This window comes from Astyanax mexicanus, chromosome 23 (genome assembly GCF_023375975.1).
Source record: "Astyanax mexicanus isolate ESR-SI-001 chromosome 23, AstMex3_surface, whole genome shotgun sequence".
Classification (NCBI taxonomy): Eukaryota; Metazoa; Chordata; class Actinopteri; order Characiformes; family Acestrorhamphidae; genus Astyanax; species Astyanax mexicanus.
In genome coordinates this window covers 22814865-22836446 of record NC_064430.1, presented here as the reverse complement: position 1 = coordinate 22836446, position 21582 = coordinate 22814865, and the positions used below count along the sequence as shown (strand labels likewise).

Here is a 21582-nt window from a genome sequence, read left to right as displayed (position 1 = left end):
GAAAACTTTGAACTCTGGTCTGGACTTTCAAATGTGAAAAAAATTTTAACTTTTCATATTTAAATGAAAATGGCCAAAGTGGGGATAACTCAACAGTTCAGAAGAGTGATCACAATGGGAAGAAGCTGTTTTTGTGTCCAGTTGTGTCTAGGTCCAACATGTACTAAATACATACAGTTACTGTTACACAACCCAAAACTCTATCCATTAAAAAAAGCAACAGTGAAATAATGATATTTCTGCCTCTCTTTTTTTCTGTAGTTACGAGTTCAAGGTCAAGCCGAAGAACGAACTCGGAGAGGGACCATCCAGTGAACCAGTGTCCTTCAGCACAGAGTCTGGTATGTGTGTTAAAACAATCCCTACAACAATAAACCCTTGATCCCGTTACACACGAATAGCAACCAATCGTCTATCGGTGCCGCGAGTGCTGCCGGAAAGTCCATCAGAACCGGAAAAGACGCTGACATTTTCATGGCACGGCACATGTTGACCCAACAGCAGTTCCAGCATGTATTACAGAAAAAAGCAAGGTTTATATAAGTAGTCAGTCTGTCAAAGCGCATTTCTGCTTTTGTTTTAGCTCGTTTAGACATCTGCCGTTTCATTTTCTACACGCGTGTCCTTCAAAACCTCGGGAACCGTTCCAACCACGCTTTTAAAGTGTCAGAAAACACTACAGTAAAGAGAGCAAGACGTCCGGGCTGATACGTCCTGAAGGGTAGCCGCTCTATCGCTCCGTCCAAATGAGCCTGTCAGAGACAGATGTGTGTATATGAACCTTCCTTATGCCTCTAAATAGAGAAGTATGTAGTGATTATGACTCTAGAGTATGTGAGAGTGTGTATATATGTGTATATATGTGTATATCTCTGGAAATAATTAAGAGAGTACTTCAGTTTCTGAATCAGTTTCTCTGATTTTGGGTTTCTCTATTTATAGGTTTATGTTTGAGTAAAATAAACGTTTTAATGATGTTTATTTTAATGTTTTAATGAACATTATGTTTAATGTTTTATTCTATAAACTACAGACAACATTTCTCCCAAATTCCAAATAAAAATATTCTCATTTAGAGCATTTTTTGTTTTACAGAAAATTTGAAAAAAGACGCAGAGCTTTCAGACCTAAAAACAAGTTCATATTTATAACAAGTTTTAAGAGTTCAGAAATCATCATATTTGGTGGAATAACCCTGTTTTTAATGCATGTTATACATGTTCTTCTCCACCAGTCTTACACACTGCTTTTGGATAGCTTTATGCTGCTTTACTCCTGGTGCAAAAATTCAAAAATTCAAGCAATTCAGCTTGGTGGTTTGATGGCTTGTGATCATCCATCTTTAATCTTGATTATATATATAATCTTGAGGTTTTTTTATTTGCTAAAATCAAAGAAACTCATCGTTTTTAAGTGCTCTCTTTTTTTCCAGGGCTGTATGTATATATATATATATATGTGTGTGTGGTTAATATAATACTCCACATGCTGGAATACTGTAGTTGAACTCAACTAAACTGCCAGGCCTCTGTAAAAACATTAAAAACATGCCATAAATACACATATAAGAGTCATAAATAAACACTCTTGCCTTCCATTAATTTATTGGGACAGCTTCAGCGCTGGGCCCGGTTTACCCCTCCAAAAAAAGGAAGAGAAAGAGGGGGAGGAAGGAATAATAGAAAGATGGATGGCTGAAAGGTAAAGCGATGGATAAGGAACGAGAGAAAGACACTCAGTGAGTGAGTGAACAAAATGCGAGACGAGACGTGGAAAGAGAATCAGAGAATCTGCGAGAAGAAGTAAGAGAGTGATGGATTCGTACCTCCCGCTTTCCTGCGGATGAATCACTTTTGGATCGGTGCCGGATCGCCCCAAAAGGCTCGCCCGTGCCAGTGGATCTGTCCTCACCAGAGACGTTCAAAGAGTCTTTGGAAAAACACACTATTTTCTGCTTGTTGGAATTTATGGTAGTTTTATATTCGAGGCACGCTGCCTACCCATGGTTAGCCAATGCGGAGTTGGAACACCAGCGTTCGTAACTTTCCTTTAGCCTACAGATCATTTTGATGGCTTCAACGACCAGGTTGCTTTCAAATGAACCAGTCATTGCGAGCGTCTCATCTATTTTTCTTGTGTTTTTTCTCCCCCCTGCTCTGCAGCGGATCCCAGAGTGAGCGAGAACGTTTCAGGTGAGTGTCCAGAGTGCACGAATTTAACATTTAGAGAGAGAAGAAAAAGGAAAGAAGTCTTTCCAAATCCGATTCCCAGCCAGACTAAACATCTACATCACAGCAATGGAGAGAGCAGCCTTCTCCAAATGTCTTATCCCTAACTTTAGAACACAGAAACCCAACTCTACAACACAGAAACCCAACTCTACAACACAAAAACCCAAGTCTAGAACATAGGAACCCAACTCTACAACACAGAAACCCAACTCTACAACACAAAAACCCAACTCTACAATACAGAAACTGAACTCTAGAACACAGAAACCCAACTCTACAACACGGAAACCCAACTCTACAACACAGAAACCCAACTCTACAACACAGAAACCCAACTCTAGAACACAGAAGCCCAACTCTACAACACAGAAATCCAACTCTACAACACAGAAACCCAACTCTAGAACGCAAAAACACAACTCTACAACACAGAAACCCAACTTTAGAACACAGAAACCCAACTCTACAACACAGAAACCCAACTCTAAAACACATAAACCCAACTCTACAACACAAAAACCTAAATCTACAACACAGAAACCCAACCCTAGAACACAGAAACCCAACTCTACAACACAGAAACCCAACTCCAGTACACAGAAACCCAACTCTACAATACAGAAACCCAACTCCAGTACACAGAAATCCAACTCTACAACACAGAAACCCAACTCCAGTACACAGAAATCCAACTCTACAACACAGAAACCCAACCCAACTCACATTCCCTAAAACAGAAGACTCTAAAGCCCCTCAGACTCTAAAACTTAAAAACCTAAGAACTCTCAACCCAAACTAGAACTGACATCAACTGACTAGAAAGACATCATTCCCAAAACCCAGGAACCTCATTGAGTATCAAATGCAAGATATCCTGTCTTCAACCTTAGACTCGTTCTATAACCTTAAAACAGCAAACAATGATGGGATTTCAAATCATTTCAAAGAGCTGGACGATGTTCACCTCCCGTCCTCCTGCGCTCTCTTAAAGCCTGAGATTGTGGTGTAATGGATAGTCTTACAGAGAGCACAATGAGTCAATAGAGAGTGATGGGAGCGAGGGATGAGCCAGTGGAAACAGTATAATGGAATGGGCCCCTGACTCTGCTAACAGGTCTAGCAGGCTTTCGCCACAGGTGTACAAATAGAAGGAGAGCCTGGTGTCCAGCGTTGAAGCACTGAAGAACACATTACTGTCAGAGATTGTTTTTGCATATTGTACATTAGCAGATGATGTGTGGACGCATCAGGGAATGAAATCAGAAATCATACCTGTGTTTACTGCCTGTTACGCAACTGCTGAACCAGTCAGGAAGTTCTGCTCACAGACGATCATTAGCCTGGAGGAAAACCTGCTGTTTGAACATGGATTTATATAAACAACTGGCTGTGTTGTGAACGTAACGATTCACATATCTGCCGACTAGAGGCTAGAGACCACTGGAGGCTTCCATTCGAGACGGCTGTAGTTACACATAATACAGATACAGACCCGTAACAACAGGGCAAGCAAACCTAAATCAAAATCAATTGCCTAGGGCTCCCAAGCAGGCCTGGGGCCTCCAGACAATGCCTAGTTATGATGAATTAAATGTAAATTCTGGGACAGTCAATGCAGGAAAGTACAATAACACTCTTATCAGAACCTACTTCAAGGGGGCGCCTCTCAATAGTTACTGACAGTGGCCAGCCAGCCAGGTTCGTCATTCCTGCAGCCGGCAAAATATAAAACCATATCCATCAAGAAGCCAAATGTCTTGAAATGGCTTTTCACTGAACAGCTAGCAGTTATTTAAAACACTGCACATTGCGGTTGTGTTGCATTTATTTCTAAGGGTGCGCACAACTGTGCACCCACCCTATAGTTTCACAATTAACTAAACCTAATGTGCTCAATTACAACATTGCAACCTACTTGCATGTGTCAGACACAATCTTCTTCATTCTGGCCACTGGAAAACTAATGATCAGATATTACTGTATCACTGGTTGGAGGATAGTTCTCAGCTTGGCTGTGACTCTAGATTAGACCCAAAAGAATCATACTCAACACAACTCAAACACAACTCATCACAACTCATCATGTTTAAAAGTTTAGAATGTGGAAATCACCAAAAAGTTGAATTGGATTGAAATTATCTTGGCTAGAAGAGATGAAGGCTATCCTCACCAGTAGACGTTTCTAATAAAGTGCAAATTGAGCCCATAGTGACACCAGTTTTTTGTCATTTCAGGTAAGGATGCCATCTGGACGCAGTTCCCTTTCAAGACCGACTCGCACTCTGAGTGCAACGGTAAGCAGTATGTGAAGAGGACGTGGTACCGCAAGTTCGTCGGCATCCAGCTTTGCAACTCGCTGAGATACAAGATCTACCTAAGCGACTCTCTCAATGGTGAGTCCTCTGAAAACATCATAGTACATTATATATCTTCTTTTGAGGTCTTTACATCAGTTTGGCTCACTTTTAGTGCTTTTTTCACCATAAGAACTCCGGTTCTTGAACCAGTTCTGTTTGGGATTATAAGAAATGTGGTGCTTTTCAGTGAACCAGTTTTATTGGAAATGTCAAAACGTCACATCTACTCCATCAACTGTATATCCAGACACGCCCACAGATCATCACGGTTTGCACTGTCGTACCTATTATCCTTTGGTTCCTGCTGTGAACGAACATTAGTGGTTTCAGAACCTACTTTTGTTGGTGGAAATGTGGCAAAACAGTCCAAAATTAGGTTTGGGAACCACAACAATGCCGGTTCCTGCTGTGAACGAATGTTCCTGGTTTCCAAAGCTACTTTTGTTGGTGGAAATGCCGCAAAATGGTTCAAAATTAGGTTCAGGAACCAGAACGATGCTGGTTCCACAATGGTGGAAAAGTGAGATTTGAGTGGCTCGACAGACTAAGATGCTAACACTATATTACTATAATACATTATATATCTTCTATTAAGATATCTACACCAGTTTGGCTCACTTTTAGTGCTTTTTTCACCAAAAGAGCTCTGGTTCTTGAACCAGTTCTGTTTGGGCTTATAAAAATCGTGGTGCTTTTTAGAGAATCAGCCCATGGTCCCACTATATGAGAACGATGCCACTATATGAGTGGCTCAGCAGACTAAGATGCTGACACTATGGCAAAATAGCGCAAGAGCGAATCGCGGATTGTGCTGCTTCTCCATCAGCAGCCGGAGCCCGAGAGAGCACAATAGTCCATGCTCTCTCCAGGTGGGTAGATGGTGTTCTCTTTACTCATGACTCCAATTAATTCTGGTTGCATCAGAGCAGAGGTCTGGCTGCTTGGTGATGCTACATTGGCAACCATTGGAAAAAGGGCATTGGAAGTAATAAGGTTCTATTCCTAGAAAGTAGGGATTGACTTAAACTGATTAAATCAATTAACCTGATTGCATTTGGGCTGCCCTCTTATAGGGCCGCAGATTTCAGAAATCTTTTTAGGAATCTACAGTTTGAACTAAAATACAATGCATTGTTCTTAAACGTCAGATCATCTTGTCTTTTTTTGACACTGCAGGGACATTTCTGCACAACAGGTCTTTAGCTAACATTGCTTCTACCTTTGTTCAGGTAAATTCTACAATATCGGGGATCAGACGGGTCACGGAGAAGACCACTGTCAGTTTGTGGACTCATTCTTGGACGGAAGAACTGGAACACAGCAGCCTGCAGACCAGCTCCCAGCCAGGACAGGTACGAAAGCAACATATCAAAACATCAGCCAATCGTTTAGCTCAGTTAACGTTGCAAAGCATTTCAGGATGATACTCCAGATGACCTCAAAAAAATTAATGCACAAGAATATTAATGATTGAAATCTAAAAGGTTTTTACAGCATCAGGTTTGTTTGTTTTGTTGCTGTGTTTAGAGTTTAACCTGGTAAATCCTGTATAAAAGCTGCACTTCAGTTCTTTACAGTGTTATAGTTCCTACAATTGAACCCTGTGGAACTCCACCATTCACAATAACAATAGTTACTGTATTAATCATACTAGTTAAATAATTAGCCTAGGGTTTAAGAGGGAGCCATGTAGACTCTGTAGTTCACTACTCCCTCTTATACCACAGTTAGTTCCGATCCTGCAATGTGATTGGCTGAGAGGTGTTCTATGATTGCCGCTATCAGCCGGTAATGCACTGTAACTGAAGCTTTCCATGTTTTACTCTGCCACTTGCCAATTAGTTTTTTTTTCTTCACAACTCTCATACAGGATTAATCATTACTACTAAATAACAGCAATGGAATTGATATATGAACACTAATAGTTTGGTAGAAGGTGGAAAGATACATGCAAAAATGAGATAAAATAGGAAGGAAAGAAAAACAGAACTTGAAATGAACAGTAAGTCGTATATTGAAACCATGTAAGCCGTGGTAATTTCCAGAAGAGTGATATCATGTAGATTTCAATCTGTAATCCAGAGGATGGGTGCAGGAATGGAGGGTTCAACTCACAAGAAATGTTTATAAAACTTTTTAAGGACTGTTATGTTTTATTATTCAGAGAAACACATTTCAGCTATTAATTAAAAAAATATATAGTTTATATAGGGTTTAGTGCCTCTTTAAAACCAATATGCCTAATCTGCACTAATTTAATCCTCTTTAATGACCCATAATTGACCCGTTTTTTATTCTCTCAGGTTTCTACAGAGCTGTGAGGCAAGAGCCAGTTCATTTCGGCCCGATAGGCGGAAACTCCCACATCACTTACGTGGCGTGGTACGAGTGCGGCACACCCATCCCAGGCAAATGGTAGGATGCAGAATCCTGAAGCGCAGCTGTCATTGGCTGGGGAAGGTCACATGCTGTTTTTTTTTTCTTATTTTTATTTCGTCTGGTCTGGTTGTTTTTTTTTTGTTTTTTTTCTTGTTCCACCAATGGCTTGGTGTCGTGTGATACCTCAACTTCCCGCAACTTCAGCAAGTCCGAACCGTGTATAATAGTGTACAGGATCAAAGAGTCAGGGACTTTTAATGAGTGCATTTGTGTTATGTATTAACCAACCGTGCCTCGCTGTTTTATTTATCATTACTAAGTACGAGTTTTTTTAAGGGCGAAACGAGAAACGAGAAGCGGAAAAAAACGAGAACGAAAAACCGGAGAACTTTTTTTTTTTTTTTTTTTTTTTTTTTTTCAGATACCTTGAAGTTACGAACATATTACAGAAAAAGACGTACGTTATTTTTCTTTGCTTTAAGTACTGGGAAGCTGGCTCCCAGAAAGTATTTTGTCGTTTTTGTTTTAATATTATTTATCACAGTTCATGGTGCCTTGTGTTTGTTGGCTTGCCGGGGAGCGAGTGGCGTCTGGATTTTAGAGTTCAGAATAATTCAGTTTAACTTCAGGTCTCTTCAGGCGAATTCATGTACAGTAGGGCTGCACGATATATAGAAGAAGTAGATACACAGCGCTGTCTCTGTGTCTGTGTGAGTGACAGGCTGCTGCTGCCTGAGAAATGCAAGGGAGAGGGGGAGGGGAAATTGGCGTAAACACAAGGTAACCGCACGCATGGCCTCCATCATCCACATGGTTGGGCACGTGCTCGTAAACGTGCATGTGCACGTGTGGAAAGCTGTGCTCCTCAGTCCAGCACAGTTTTGCTGAAATACAGATATTTCCAGTTACAGTTGAATTCAAACTTTTAATCCCAGAAAAACTCTTAAAAATTCTTATTTACCTTTTAAAAAGCCATTTAAATGCTGATTAAAGGATCGATTACTGTTGTTTTGCTGTTTTCTCGGGTTTTGAGTTGAGCTCGGCGCTGACTCAGCTCTTGATTGGTCCAGGCGTGAGACACAGTGCGAATGGGAGACACAGTGCGAATGGGGGCGGGGCTGGTGACGTCGTGGTCCCTGCATTGTTTAATATCGTGATATATATCGTCAAAAAATCCAATATCGTGCAGCTCTAGTGTACAGTCTGAAACAATGTGTTGGGTTCTCACTCTCTGAATTCGAAGTGATTTTCGATGGGATTTTGATAGGATGCAACAAGTGTTCGTGTTTACAACAGAATAGTGAGAAAATATGTACATTTATTCATCCATTCATTTCAATGCTCACTCAACCCATTCACTTATTCATTCACTCATTCATTCACACATTTACTCACACACATTCTACTCATAATGAAGCAGAAAGAAACCCTCAGTCGTTTTCTACCGCGTTTATCGTCCTCCTTCGTAAGCCCTGCTATACCAGGTGGGACCTTACACTTGCAATTTGCACAGCATAAATATATTTATATGTATATGGAGAGAAAGTATTTTTTGTTTCAGTAAAATGTGTATGCAAGAAAAAAAAAAAAAAGGTCTCTCTTCAAACTCGAGATCCACTGAAAGCAACAGAAAGTTTCGTTTGGTTCTGTTTTTTTGTTGTTTTTTTACAGTGTTTTCTAGTATGTTTTGGGAAGTATGTTTTGTACAGTTATTCTCTGCCTTATTCTCCCAGACAGAGGAAAATTACTCAATAAATATATATTATGGAGCTGTTTGTAAGATGAAATTACTGTTTGTTCTGGACGCAAACCGTCCTTTTTCATATGTATTTTTTTGCCATAATAAAATGATGATTCCCTTTTTTAATAAAACGAAGAATCGTGTCATTTCTTCCTCATCATCGTCATCACGTAGTAGACTAAATAAGGGTATTAAGGGCACTAAATCAAAGGGCACTAAAAAAAGTTTATCAATTTTTTGCTGTCAAGAAAATACTTTTTATTACATTTTGGAGAATTGCTCTGATTTGATATGATTGCATTAAGTCAGAGGAGTTTTAGTGAGGTCAGAACGCTGGATGATCAACACTCCACCTTATCCTCCACAACCATCTACAACACTCTACAACCCGCCACAACCCTCTATAACCCTATATAACCCTCTGTAACTTTTCATATCCCTCTGCAATCCTCTATAACCCTCTATAACCATCCATAACCCTCTACCCCACCAATCATGCCAATAAATTTGATTCTATAACCCTCTACTACCCTCCATAACCCTCTATAACCCTCTAGCCCTACAAACCTGCCAATGAATTTGATTCTATAACCTTCTACTACCCTCCACAACTCTCCATAACCCTCTATAACCCTCTAGCCCTATAAACCTGCCAATGAATTTGATTCGATAACCCTCTATAACCCTCTACTACCCTCCACAACCCTCCATAACCCTCTATAACCCTCTAGACAAACAAACCTGCCAATAAATTTGATTCTATAACCCTCTATAACCCCCCACAATCCTCTATAACCCTTCATAACCCTCTAGCCCAACAAACCTGCCAATGAAGTTGATTCTATAACCCTCTATATCCCTCTAAAACCCTCCACAACCCTCTATAACCAGGTCTTGAAGCAGCAAACCAGCTGCAGAGCATGACACTACCACCACCATGTTTTACTGTAGGTTCGATGTTCTTTTTTTGAAATGCTGTGCTACTTTTACGCCAGATGTAATGGAAACACACACCTTGCAAAATTTCAACTTTAGTCTCTTTAGTCCACAGAGTATTTTCAGAAAAGTCTTGAGGCTCATCAAGATGTTTTCTTTCAGGCATAATAAGGACTGAGAGATAAAGTCCAGGCCTTCTGTTAATTCAGGAGCTGCTCTAGTCACTTTTCTCTTCGATTCTCCAGGAATCGCGCCTCAACTTAACCTCCACTCCTCGCTCCCCGTGTCACCGCCGACCAATTAGAAACGTCAACAGAAATACACACATTACCGCAGTTTTCCAGCCGCAGAGAGCGAGAGCCGCGCTGCCAAACTCAACACAGAGAAACCCAGCGGCCAGGAAAGTGAGGAAAAAGAGGACTGTGAAAACTTCAGAACGCTGCAGCGACTTTATTAGCTTTCCAACTGAAACTCACAGCCTGGGCACGACGGGCGAGTGTCACATGCACGAGTGGAACTTTCTCCTGGGTGGGAGATGGCGATAAAAAAGAGAGAACGCTGAAAAGAAAACACTTATATTAGCGTTTAAATGAAGAGAGGAATTAAACGAGGGAAGAGAGGAGAGATGATAGAGGTGAGAAATGAACCGAACAAATAAAAACAGCTCAAAACAAAACACTTAAAAACCTCTTAAAATCCAGTGAGGAGTGAAAACGTGTTGCTCAGATCTCTCAGACTCGCACAGGGACCGCTTCACTTTTACTGCTCACGTGCAAATAGTGCAAATCCGTGCAAATCTGTGCAAATCTGTGCTGGGCAGGACTCGTAATTCTGGTGGTGGAGTGGTATTGTATTATATGGAACCTCGGAGGTAACATTGTGATAAAAAATAAATAATGCATGGCCACGACTTATTAAGGCATGGAAACAAGAAATGAATGCAAAGGAATGAGATAATTAAATAAAAATAAACCAGTTCACTCTCCACAATCATTTACTCACTAAAAGATCTTCCTTGGACTAAAGGAGCTTTGATGTAGTATTCAATTTCTCCATGGGCTTTACAGAAAAGCAAGCTTTATTATTCTCTAACTACGACTTATCTCATTCTCACGCTTTAAGAAGTCATGGTCACGACTTATTCACAAGCCTTAATTCCCACACATTAGTATCTCATTTTCATGCATTAGGATCTTGTTCCCCCGCCTTCATTATCTTGTTCTCACACATTAGTTTTGTCTTCCCATGCCTTAATTATCTTATTCCCACACAGTAGTATCTCATTCCCATGCCTTAATGAACTTGTTCTTACACATTAGGTTCTTGTTACCACACCCTAATTATCTTATTCAAACACTTTAGTACCTCATTCCTACACCCTAATTATCTAATTTCCACGCATTAGGTTCTTGTTCCCAAGCCTTAATTATCTTATCCCCAAACAATAGTATCTAATTTCCATGCCTTAATTATCTATTTTCCCCACATTAGGTTCTAGTTCCCACAGCTTAATAAGTTCATGAGAATAATGATTCTGTCTCGTTCTGTTCTGTCTCCATGTTTTATCTGCTCATGGTTCTGTTTTCCTCCCGTATCTTTAGCTTAAGTGTTTTCACCTGTATTCATTTGTAGCTCCGCCTCCTCGTTACCTGTCCCCAGTGTTTCCTGTTTCCGGTTCCCTACAGTGTATTTATATCCAAGCGTTTCCTGTTTTCTTTGTTGCTTCTTTGCGTCTTCACGTCTGTTTAGTTCTTGGTTTTTCTTAGTTTCTACTCAGTGTATTTCTTGTTTCTATGTTTTGGTTTATGTCTCTTTATTTCCGGTTCTTTGTTTGTTTCTCTTTGTTTATATTTTTAATAAATGACTTGCATTTATGTTGCGCACTCCGCGTCCTCTCCCTGCTTTAACCCTGACAGTTTCATGCAACAAATATGTAAGAAAAATGCTTATTAGCACATTTCTCTCTTCATGCACTGAATGTTTTAGGATTAAACTGCTCATACTTTTTTATTGTTTGGTTTTTAAAGAAAACTGTGCGTCACCCGGCTTTTAAAAGAACGTGAGCCAGTCTACTCGAGATTATATAAGAGCTCCATCCAGCCTGAGGAGTTTAGTTTAAACAATGCTAACTCTGTTTAGCTACTTTAGCCTCGTAGCTCCAGTGGAAAATCGAGAAACTAAGATCATTCAGAACCCAAATATATCCTGGCAGCTGAGAGTTTTGACTCATGGAGGTGTAAGAAGTGTATTTTAGAGATTAATTTAAAGGGAAAAAAAATGATTCAGTGAGACAGAAAGCTAATAAACGTTAGCGTCGTCCGTTAGCTTGCTCCCGCAGTGTGTACAGGGCCCACCCACACTGCCCGTGCACCACCGCTGTGCACAGCCGGTTCTCCAGAGGGGCTTCTGCTCACATCAGCAGCTCCTGCCCTTTACTTTACGAGCAGCTCCTGCCTGGAGACTCGGTTCTGATCCGGCCTGTTTTAAAGGAACATGGCGAGAAATCAAAGCTCCAACGCTCGAGAGCTGCCAGAGTAAAATCCCAGATCTCAGCCCGGTGGCAAATCACCATCCAGCATCCAGGAGAACCAAACGATGGGGAGGCCGAACACGTGCTGGGAAAAGATATATATGTCTAATAACTATTTAACTATTTAACTACAGACAACGTTTTTACCAAATACCAAATTTGCAGAAAATGAGAAAAGATCCAGAGCTTTCAGATCTCAAATAATGCAAAGAAAACAAGTTCAAATTCATAAAGTTGTAAGAGTTCAGAAATCAATATTTGGTGGATTAATAACCCTGGTCTTGGCATCCTGTTCTCCTCCACCAGTCTTACACACTGCTTTTAGATAACTTCATGCTGCTTTACTCCTGGTGCAAACACAATTCAAGCAGTTCAGTTTGGTGGTTTGATGGCTTGTGATCATCCATCTTCCTCTTGATTATATTCCAGAGGTTTTCAATTTGGTAAAATCAAAGAAACTCATCATTTTTAGGGGTTGTCTTATTTTTTTTTTTTACTTTTAGGATCAATTAAAGCTAATAATAGGTAGTGTTATGTAGAGGGTTGATGTTTCTGTATAAAATTTGTTACTTTTTTATGGTTGAGACAAACGCAACCAGATCTGCCTCAGATAAAAGTATGTATACATTACGTTATTTAATCTTAAAATAAAGAGGAAAAAAATTCTTAATCCTAAAACTAGAGTTACTGCTATTTTATATTTTAACCAGTTTATTCACAACATTACAATTAACGCTCAGCAAAATAATTTGCTCAATCCAAAAAAAAAAAGCTATTGTAGTGTAGCCAGGTGGTGAATTGAGAATACACCTTTAAAATGTGTGTCTGTAACTTTAAGAAACACAATCAGAAGTGTTGTCACCCTGAGAGAGGAAAGGGAGGAGCTAAGAGCATGGTAGAGAAGGAGACTCAAGCTGTAGTGAATGGTGGTGCTCCATTTTAGGATCCATCCAGAGCCATCCTAATGAAATAAGAGGTAAAAATCAGGAAATACTGAACAATATAAGGTTTAGTTGGCCTATAACAGTAGTAGATGCCTATATTGCCTTTCTAAACATGTATTTTGGATGAATCATAACCAGATGCGGGCAGATGGCATTGTTTCAGTGGGGTAGTGTGCTCCTCGTGGTCAAGCCTTGTATTTTTCTGGGTTACAGAAGCTGTTTATCCAAGTTCTCTTAAAGAAATGCTCAAGTCTTGTTGAGTAAAGCTGAGTAAATCGAGGTGAGCTTAAAAACAAATATAAAAAGAGCTCTGTTAATGGTATTAATGTGGTATTAATGTTATTTATCTATTTTCTGTAATTAGTGCCACTACCAAATACTGTACTGTGTTCTAAGCTAGGGTTTTACAGTGTATTCATTTTTATTTTTATTGTTTTAAATACAACTAAACCAAAATAAAATACCCAAAAAAAGTTCTTTTGTCATTTGGTGTGCGTCCTTTCCCAGGTGACAGTAGTTAATTAATTATGATTTCTAGGAATCGTTTCTATAGGATTCTATGAATCTACGAAGAAGTTGTTTAATGTTGGACTAGCCAATAAAATAGCCAGAACATTGTTCAGGGTATCTGATTGGCCAATCTGGGGTGCTGCTCCAAACTAAAGAGAACAAAACTAGTGTATTCTGTAGCAGCGACTGAGGCTGAAGCTGCTGGAGCTGATTTATGAGCAGCTCTGAGCTTTAAGCTCCATCATAAACCCCCACAGATCTCTCCCTCTGAATCCTGTATGACGCTCTGTGTGGTTCTTGGCTCTGCGTTCCGGCGGAGGAAATAAATACGGATAATTCATTCATTAACACTGATGGAGCTTTATGATCAGAACTCTCTGCTCTGATCTGTTATATTCTCCTTCTCTTAAACACACGAGCTCGTAGCGTGTTAGTTTATTTTGGCAGCAGGAGAGCAGCGTGTTTCAGCTCAGAGCAGAGAAAACGCTCCATCAGATCATCAGACCTTCATCAGATCATCTGTGGGGGGGCTGAAAACTGCTGCCTGGGGTCAATAAATGGAAAAACAGGACTTGGTTTATAGTGGCCAGGACTTCCAATGAACTGGCCAATGAGAAAAAGTCAAAATAAGAGGTTTTAAAAAAGTGGCCACTGAGAGAAATGTGAGGTAGGGGTTTCAAATAAAGTGGCCACTGAGAGGAATGTGTGGTAGGTGTTTCTAATAAAGTGGCCATTGAGTGGAAGTGCAAAGTAGGTGTTTCCAATAAAGTGGCCAGGACTTCAAATGAACTGGCCAAAGAGGAAAAAGTCAAGAGGTTTCCAATAAAGTGGCCACTGAGAGGAATGTGAGGTAGGTGTTTCCAATAAAGTGGCCACTGAGAGGAATGTGCGGTAGGGGTTTCTAATAAAGTGGCCACTGAGAGGAATATGAGGTAGGGGTTTCTAATAAAGTGGCCACTGAGAGGAATGTGAGGGAGGGGTTTCCAATAAAGTGGCCACTGAGAGGAATATGAGGTAGGGGTTTCTAATAAAGTGGCCACTGAGAGGAATGTGAGGGAGGGGTTTCCAATAAAGTGGCCACTGAGAGGAATATGAGGTAGGGGTTTCTAATAAAGTGGCCACTGAGAGGAATATGAGGTAGGGGTTTCTAATAAAGTGGCCATTGAGTGGAAGTGCAAAGTAGGTGTTTCCAATAAAGTGGCCAGGACTTCAAATGAACTGGCCAACGAGAAAAAGTCAAGATAAGAGGTTTTAAAATAGTGGCCACTGAGAGAAATGTGAGGTAGGGGTTTCTAATAAAGTGGCCACTGAGAGGAATGTGAGGTAGGTGTTTCTAATAAAGTGGCCACTGAGAGGAATGTGAGGTAGGTGTTTCTAATAAAGTGGCCAGTGACTGGATGAGCAAAATAGGTGTTTCCAATAAAGTGGCCACTAAAAGGAATACGCAGTAGGGGTTTCCAATAAAGTGGCCAATGATTTGAAGCACAATTTAGCGGTTTCTAATAAAGTGGTCATTAACAGGAAGCGCAAGGTAGGTGTTTCCAATAAAGTGGCCAGTGACTGGATGTGCAAGGTAGGTGTTTCCAATAAAGTGGCCAGGACTTCCAATGAATGGGCCAGTGAGTAAAATTCAAGATAAAGATACAGGTTTCCAATAAAGTGGCCACTGAGAGAAAAACAAGATGCTGTTTGTAATTTTAAACACACACACACACACACACACTCACACACACACACACAGATGTCTGACTAAATCTCCAAAGCAGAGCAACAATTTGTAATATGATCAGTAAATAAAACAGAAGGATTTCTGATTTCTAAAGAGACGCAGCAGGATCTGTTTTGTGGAGCCGGATGCTCGGTGTGGGGTCTGTATCCAGGGCGGATCTGTATCTCTATCTGAGATGAGTAATATATGTGTAATATATCTTGTCAGTATGAAATACTCCAGTGAGCAGACCCAACAGATAGCAGTGAGAATTCTACTATATGCAGGTTCTTCTAGAGATTCATATGGTCAGGATATTTTGTTGGGGATGACTGATGCTTTTCAGGAAGGGGTCCGTCAACACCATCAAAAGCAATATATCATTCAGCATTAAACACCCCAACCTGCAAAAACCTGGTTCAGGAAGGCAGTATCAAGCTACCCTCAACTTAAGTAATACTTTTTGTATTTTATTATCATTTTAAGCGAGTCTACAGGGACTTTTCCCTTACTCATCCTAAAGGCACAGCTAGCAACTAATATACAGCTCTATAAAAAAATGATCAGTTCTTTGATTTTACTAAATGTAAAACCTCTGGAATATAATCAAGAGGAAGATGGATGATCACAAGCCATCAAACCAAACTGAACTGCTTGAATTTGTGCACCAGGAGTAAAGGCATAATAAGCATCTCAATACCTGAATTTCTTTAGATATATAAGTTGTGTGTAAGAGTGTATTTTGGTCGACTTCTCTTTGTCAGACAGGTTCTATTTAAGTGATTTATTGATTAAGAACAGGTGTGGCAGTAATCAGGTGTGGGTGTGGTTAGAGAAGTTGAACTCAGGGGTCAGAAACCACAGTTATGTTATATTTTACCTGGAGGGATTTTTTACTTCCTTAACATCAAAAAGTTTAATTTGAAAAACTGCATTTTGTGTTTACTTGTGTTGTCTTTGACATATATTTAAATTTTTTTTGATGATCTGAAACATTTAACAGAGTCAAATATGCAACAAAAAAAATCATGAAGTGGCAAACACTTTTTCACACCATTGTATTGTACTGTAGATGATTTGTGGGTACCAGGGAGAGAATATTATTTCGTGGGAAAATCATGGGAGTTGAGGAAGAAGTGGGATGTCTTGTAAAATAAGATGAAATTAAGTGGAAATTTACCACTTCATTTAGATTTTAATAATTTTATCTGGCCGCAGTTTTTCACTGTTCATCTAATTGAATTCTCAATTTTAGTTTCGGAGAGTCTAACAGCATCTTATTTCTTGACTGTTTTAAAATAAGTATTCTCTGACTAGTTCACATTCTGTTCTGAGAGTACCAGCCTTAAATCATATTGGTTAATATTTGTCTCCTTGAGAAAAACACCACTTTTACTAAAAGTAATCCCAGTAATCCCACAGTAAAAGGCCTGAAAATGTGTGTTTCCAACTGAACCTCCATCTATTTGAATATAAACTGCAGATAAAGTAATTTTAATCATTTTACTCAGCTTTTATTACTTTTATTTCTAAGCAACATGCTTCTTTCTTTAGCACTGAGGTATCTTTAAGGGCTCTCTAGTTGGGGGAACCATGTTCTACAGAGGATTGTGCTGAGGGGGGGATTCCTCCAGAATTCCTAACGTCTTCTGTCAAACTCAGATCAGCCAAGAAAACATGACAACAAAACCGAAAAACCCCAACAAACTCCAGATTTCCAAAACACACAGAGTCTCTGGAGTGTGAGAATATAATAAAAAACAGTGTTTCCCCTTTCAGCCCTGCACACACACACACTCACACACACACACACTTCTTTTTTTTGCAGAGCACATTTTTTCCAGAAAACAGGCCAGACCATGTGGTCCAATAACTCATTAATCATATGCAAAAGAGACAGAAGAAATTACAGAATCAATAAGACAGACGGGCAGAAAAAGAGAGAAAAAGAGAGAGAGAGAAATTGTCATGACTTTTGCATTTGCTAACTGATTCCCTCGTCTTCGAGACGCAGTGAAGAAACAGAACCGAGCTGCACTGAAAGAAGAAGAACCACAAAACTACGAGAAGATCAAGAGCTAGAAGATACAGAGAGACAGCAGGGTTTCCTGATCTACACAGTGAGCCAGGATTCTGCTGAATAAATCAAACGCATATCTTATTATTAGAGCTGTAAAGCATTAAAACATGCCATTCATTTGGAATCAGTAACGTATTATATGTTTAACACAAGTTAATTACGCCACAAACTTACGGTGTAATCTGCCCTATCCTGGAGCGGCCAGCTATTAAAATTATACTTCTTTTTAATTGAGCTAAACTGCTGTTAAGGTGCAGTTTAATCTGATATATATATATATATATATATATATATATATATATATATATATTAGCCTACAAACAAATGCTGCTCCATGCTGTTTACACACTGAGTGCAGCATGTGCCTCATTCACTGCTCACATACAGGGGTTGTACAATGAAACTGAAACACCTGGTTTTAGAGCACAATAATTGATTGTGATGACGGACAGTTCTGGTGGAAACAGAAGAGTTGAGGTGCTCATTGAATTCTGTCGTGATTTGATCAGCCGTGGTTTTATGTTTATTGGATACAATCCGGGTTAGCACCCGAACATCCCTTTCAGACAGCTTCCTCTTACAGCGTCCACAGTTAATCCTGTTGGATGTGGTTGGTCCTTCTTGGTGGTATGCTGACATTACCCTGGATACCGTGGCTCTTGATGCATCACAAAGACTTGCTGTCTCGGTCAAAGATGCTCCAGCCCATAATGTTGTGTGCATTGCAATATTTTGAGCAAATCTGTGCTCTTACCCTGCTAATTGAACCTTCACACTCTGCTCTTACTAATGCAATGTGCAATTAATGAAGATTGAACACCAGGCTGCTCCCACACTAAAATGACAGATGTTCCAGTTTCATTGTCCAACCCCTGTTAATATATATATACAGCGGGCAAGATTTTTATCTTTTTTTTACTTTTACTAGACATGGATATACTTTAGAGTAGTGAAATGAGGTAAAATGAGTTTTAATGGGAGCCATGATGCTCCTGAATGCATCCCATCTAGGAGGGGAAAAATGCTGTCCGCCCACACTAAAAACTGTTTGGTCAAACAAACCCAACACTACCAATCCCAGGGTTCAATGGGTCAAACAGGGGTTGCAGGCACATGTGTACCCACACACACCCACACACACACTCACACACACAGCTAAAGACTTTTACAGACAGCACATGTTCGAAAGGAAGTGTGTGTGTGTGTTCATATAAAAGGAGAAACTCCACCCTGCAGACCCTGAACTCTGACGGATTACATAACCGACCGCAAAGCTCTCTCACAGCCGACCCCTGAATCCTACATCTAACAGCTGAGGAGGAAAATCAGAATCATGGGCTTTTTTAACCTGAGTCCAGTTGATCCGGTTCCACCAAAAACCTCAGCAGCTCAAACGTATTAAAAATAAAAATATCCCATACGTACAATCTCACTGAGGGACTCGCTATGACTGATCTCTGGCTGAAATAACAAAAAAAAGATGCCGAGCTTTCAGACCTCAAATAATGCAAAGAAAACAAGTGCATATTCATAAAGTTTTAAGAGTTCAGAAATCAATATTTGGTGGAATAACCCTGGTTGGTTTTTAATCACAGTTTTTTTTCATGCATCTTGGCATCATGTTCTCCTCCACAAGTCTTACACACTGCTTTTGGATAACTTTATGCTGCTTTACTCCTGGTGCAAAAATTCAAGCAGTTCAGTTTGGTGGTTTGATGGCTTGTGATCATCCATCTTCCTCTTGATTATATTCCAGAGGTTTATAATTTGAAAAAAAAAATCAAAGATAATCGTCATTTTTAAGTGATCTCTTATTTTTTATCTGAGCTGTATATAGGTGAGATACTTATATAGATGTATTAAACACAGAGTGATCTATTTTAAGTGTTCATTTATTTTATTGTTGGTGATTTTAAATGAATAAATAGAAAAAAAAACAGTGTTTCAGATAATTAGAATATTATATTATAAGTACAACTGATACTTTTGGCAGTGTGGGCAGTGTGCCAAGTCCTGCTGGAAAATGAAATCTGCATCTCCATTAAAGTTGTTTTCAGCAGAGGGAAGCTATAAGATATGAAGTGCTGTAAGATTTTGTGGGAAAACAAAACTGCACTGACTTTAGACTTGATAATAAAACACAGTGGATCAACACCAGCAGATGACAGACATGACTCTCCAAACCATCACTGATCATCAGTAAATCACTTTCCTGACTACTTTTATGGAGATGTGGATTTCATTTTCCAGCAGGAGTTGGCACACTGCCCACACTGCCAAACAAAGCACCAATTGGTCTTATATTATATTCCAATGTTCTGAGACACTGATTTTTTATTTTATTGGCTGTAAGCCAAAATAAACAATCAACAATAAAAGAAATACACTTTTAAAATAGATCGGTCTGTGTGTTTAATACAACTATATAATATACTATAATATAACTGAATTATTCCAATAAAGTAACTTGTTTTATGATATTCTTATGTTTTAAAATGAACCTGTATAACCTGTATATATATACATATACAGAGACTTACATTAGGTTGGTGCAACCATCTACAGCACTGAAGGTCAGATGTGTCTTTTAAAAATAAAAATCAAGGACAAAAGATGATGAGAGTAAAAACACATGATTCAGAAGTTCAGACGAGGAGAAAGGAGAAAGAAGAAGAGCGAAAAGAGAGAAAGAAATAAAAAGAACATTTTGTTCTATTCAGGAATTTCCTGTAGGCCTGAATCCTTCTCATCCACAGCGTGACCCCGCCGACCCGGCCATCAACATCAGCCCCGCCCCGCCCTGAACCCGGACCCCGGCTCCACCTGCCACCAGCCACTGCTCCTCAGCTCCCGGGCTGGACCCTCGCCCTGCGCTGGCCGGAGGAACGACCAGATCTGTGGGCTGAGATCCAGAAGCAGAACTCAGACTCCAGAAGAACATGTTTAGAGATTGGAGCTCCAGACCTGGAGCACCGAGGAGAAGCTTTGAAGTTGTGGAGAGAGAGAGAGAGAGAGAGAGAGAGAGAGAGAACGAGAGAGAGCGAGGGCACAGCGACTCCCACTCCACTGCAAGTGTTTATAGGGGATTTTTAACAGAACGTTCTCAGCTTGTTGTCAGTAAATACTCTGCCCTAAACTGGTAAAGTACTTTAAATAATAAAAGTACTATACAAAAAAATAGTAAACAAACCATGTAGGTTTGGATCACTCACAATGTTCACTATAAGCTCAATCCAGGTGTGATTAGTTTTTCAGGGGGGCGTCTGTGTAAAATATTTTACACTTCTACTCTTTAGTGATAAAACTCTTGCATCCGGGCTGCAATTGAAAAACAGGAGAATCAGTGAGTTTTTAGTTTTTTAGGCTTTAGTTTTTCTTGGTCACATGACATCACATAACGCTGTTCAGTAGCTCCTCCATTTCCACTCGCCGTTGTGTTTTTTTAACGTGGATCTCCGTGGCGCGCCCAAAGTGTAATTACGGTGCGCGGCAGTGGACAAATAGGTATTTTATTAAAGGCGAGGAGACGAAACTCAGAGATGTGCGTCCGGACGGGACTAAAATTAGCGGAGGATCACGGAGTTCAGAGTTTCTCAGGGGGTTCTGGGGTTATTTTCTCTTTTCTTTTATGGGGGGGGTTTATTCTCGACCGGAACGTCAGTTAAAGGCACAGATTAATTAAAATCACAAAATTTCTAACCGGCCAAACCGAATGGTTTGATAAAATACAGAGAATATAGTCTTTATAGTTAGAGACTGGGGGACACGTTACAAATGCTAGTTTTTTGTGTTCTAAGCTGTTTTTTATTAATGTTTTTAATGACATATCTTACTTATGCAATCAGGTCAATGTGCAAGACACTATGCTTATTGTAAAATATATTTGAAAGTTATTTTGTGTGCACATTTATACATTAATTATACACTAATTAAAGTAATTTCCTGCAGCTGGGGACAGAAATGGCATCCATTCAGGTAACAGGTAGTGTTGCTCTTGATTCGCAACTAACCGGAATATCTGTAAACGTTTCTGAGCTGTGATTTAGTGAAGGCGTTTGTGTCTTGTCCGTTCTCTGTCTCTACATCTGCTCTGATTTTCCTCAGAGTTTCAAACAAAAGAAATAACTAAAACCAACTCGACTCCCGAAAGACATCACTTAATCAGG

At 39.8% G+C, this 21582-nt stretch overlaps 2 protein-coding genes across 18 annotated transcripts in view; one reads left to right on the top strand and one right to left on the bottom strand.

Moving 5' to 3' along the window:
* Window positions 1-8839, top strand: part of abi3bpb (ABI family, member 3 (NESH) binding protein b) — a 48997-nt gene extending 40158 nt beyond the window's left edge. For all 16 annotated transcript variants that reach the window (XM_049471268.1, XM_049471269.1, XM_049471271.1 and 13 more), the window contains 5 exons: window positions 262-341; window positions 2163-2192; window positions 4466-4624; window positions 5818-5940; window positions 6892-8839. In XM_049471268.1, the coding sequence (XP_049327225.1) occupies window positions 262-341; window positions 2163-2192; window positions 4466-4624; window positions 5818-5940; window positions 6892-7007 (508 nt within the window). In that variant the 3' untranslated portion in view covers window positions 7008-8839. The remainder of the gene's footprint in view (window positions 1-261; window positions 342-2162; window positions 2193-4465; window positions 4625-5817; window positions 5941-6891) is intronic.
* Window positions 1-21582, bottom strand: part of adgrg7.1 (adhesion G protein-coupled receptor G7, tandem duplicate 1) — a 308074-nt gene that overhangs the window by 211989 nt on the left and 74503 nt on the right. The window lies entirely within an intron of this gene.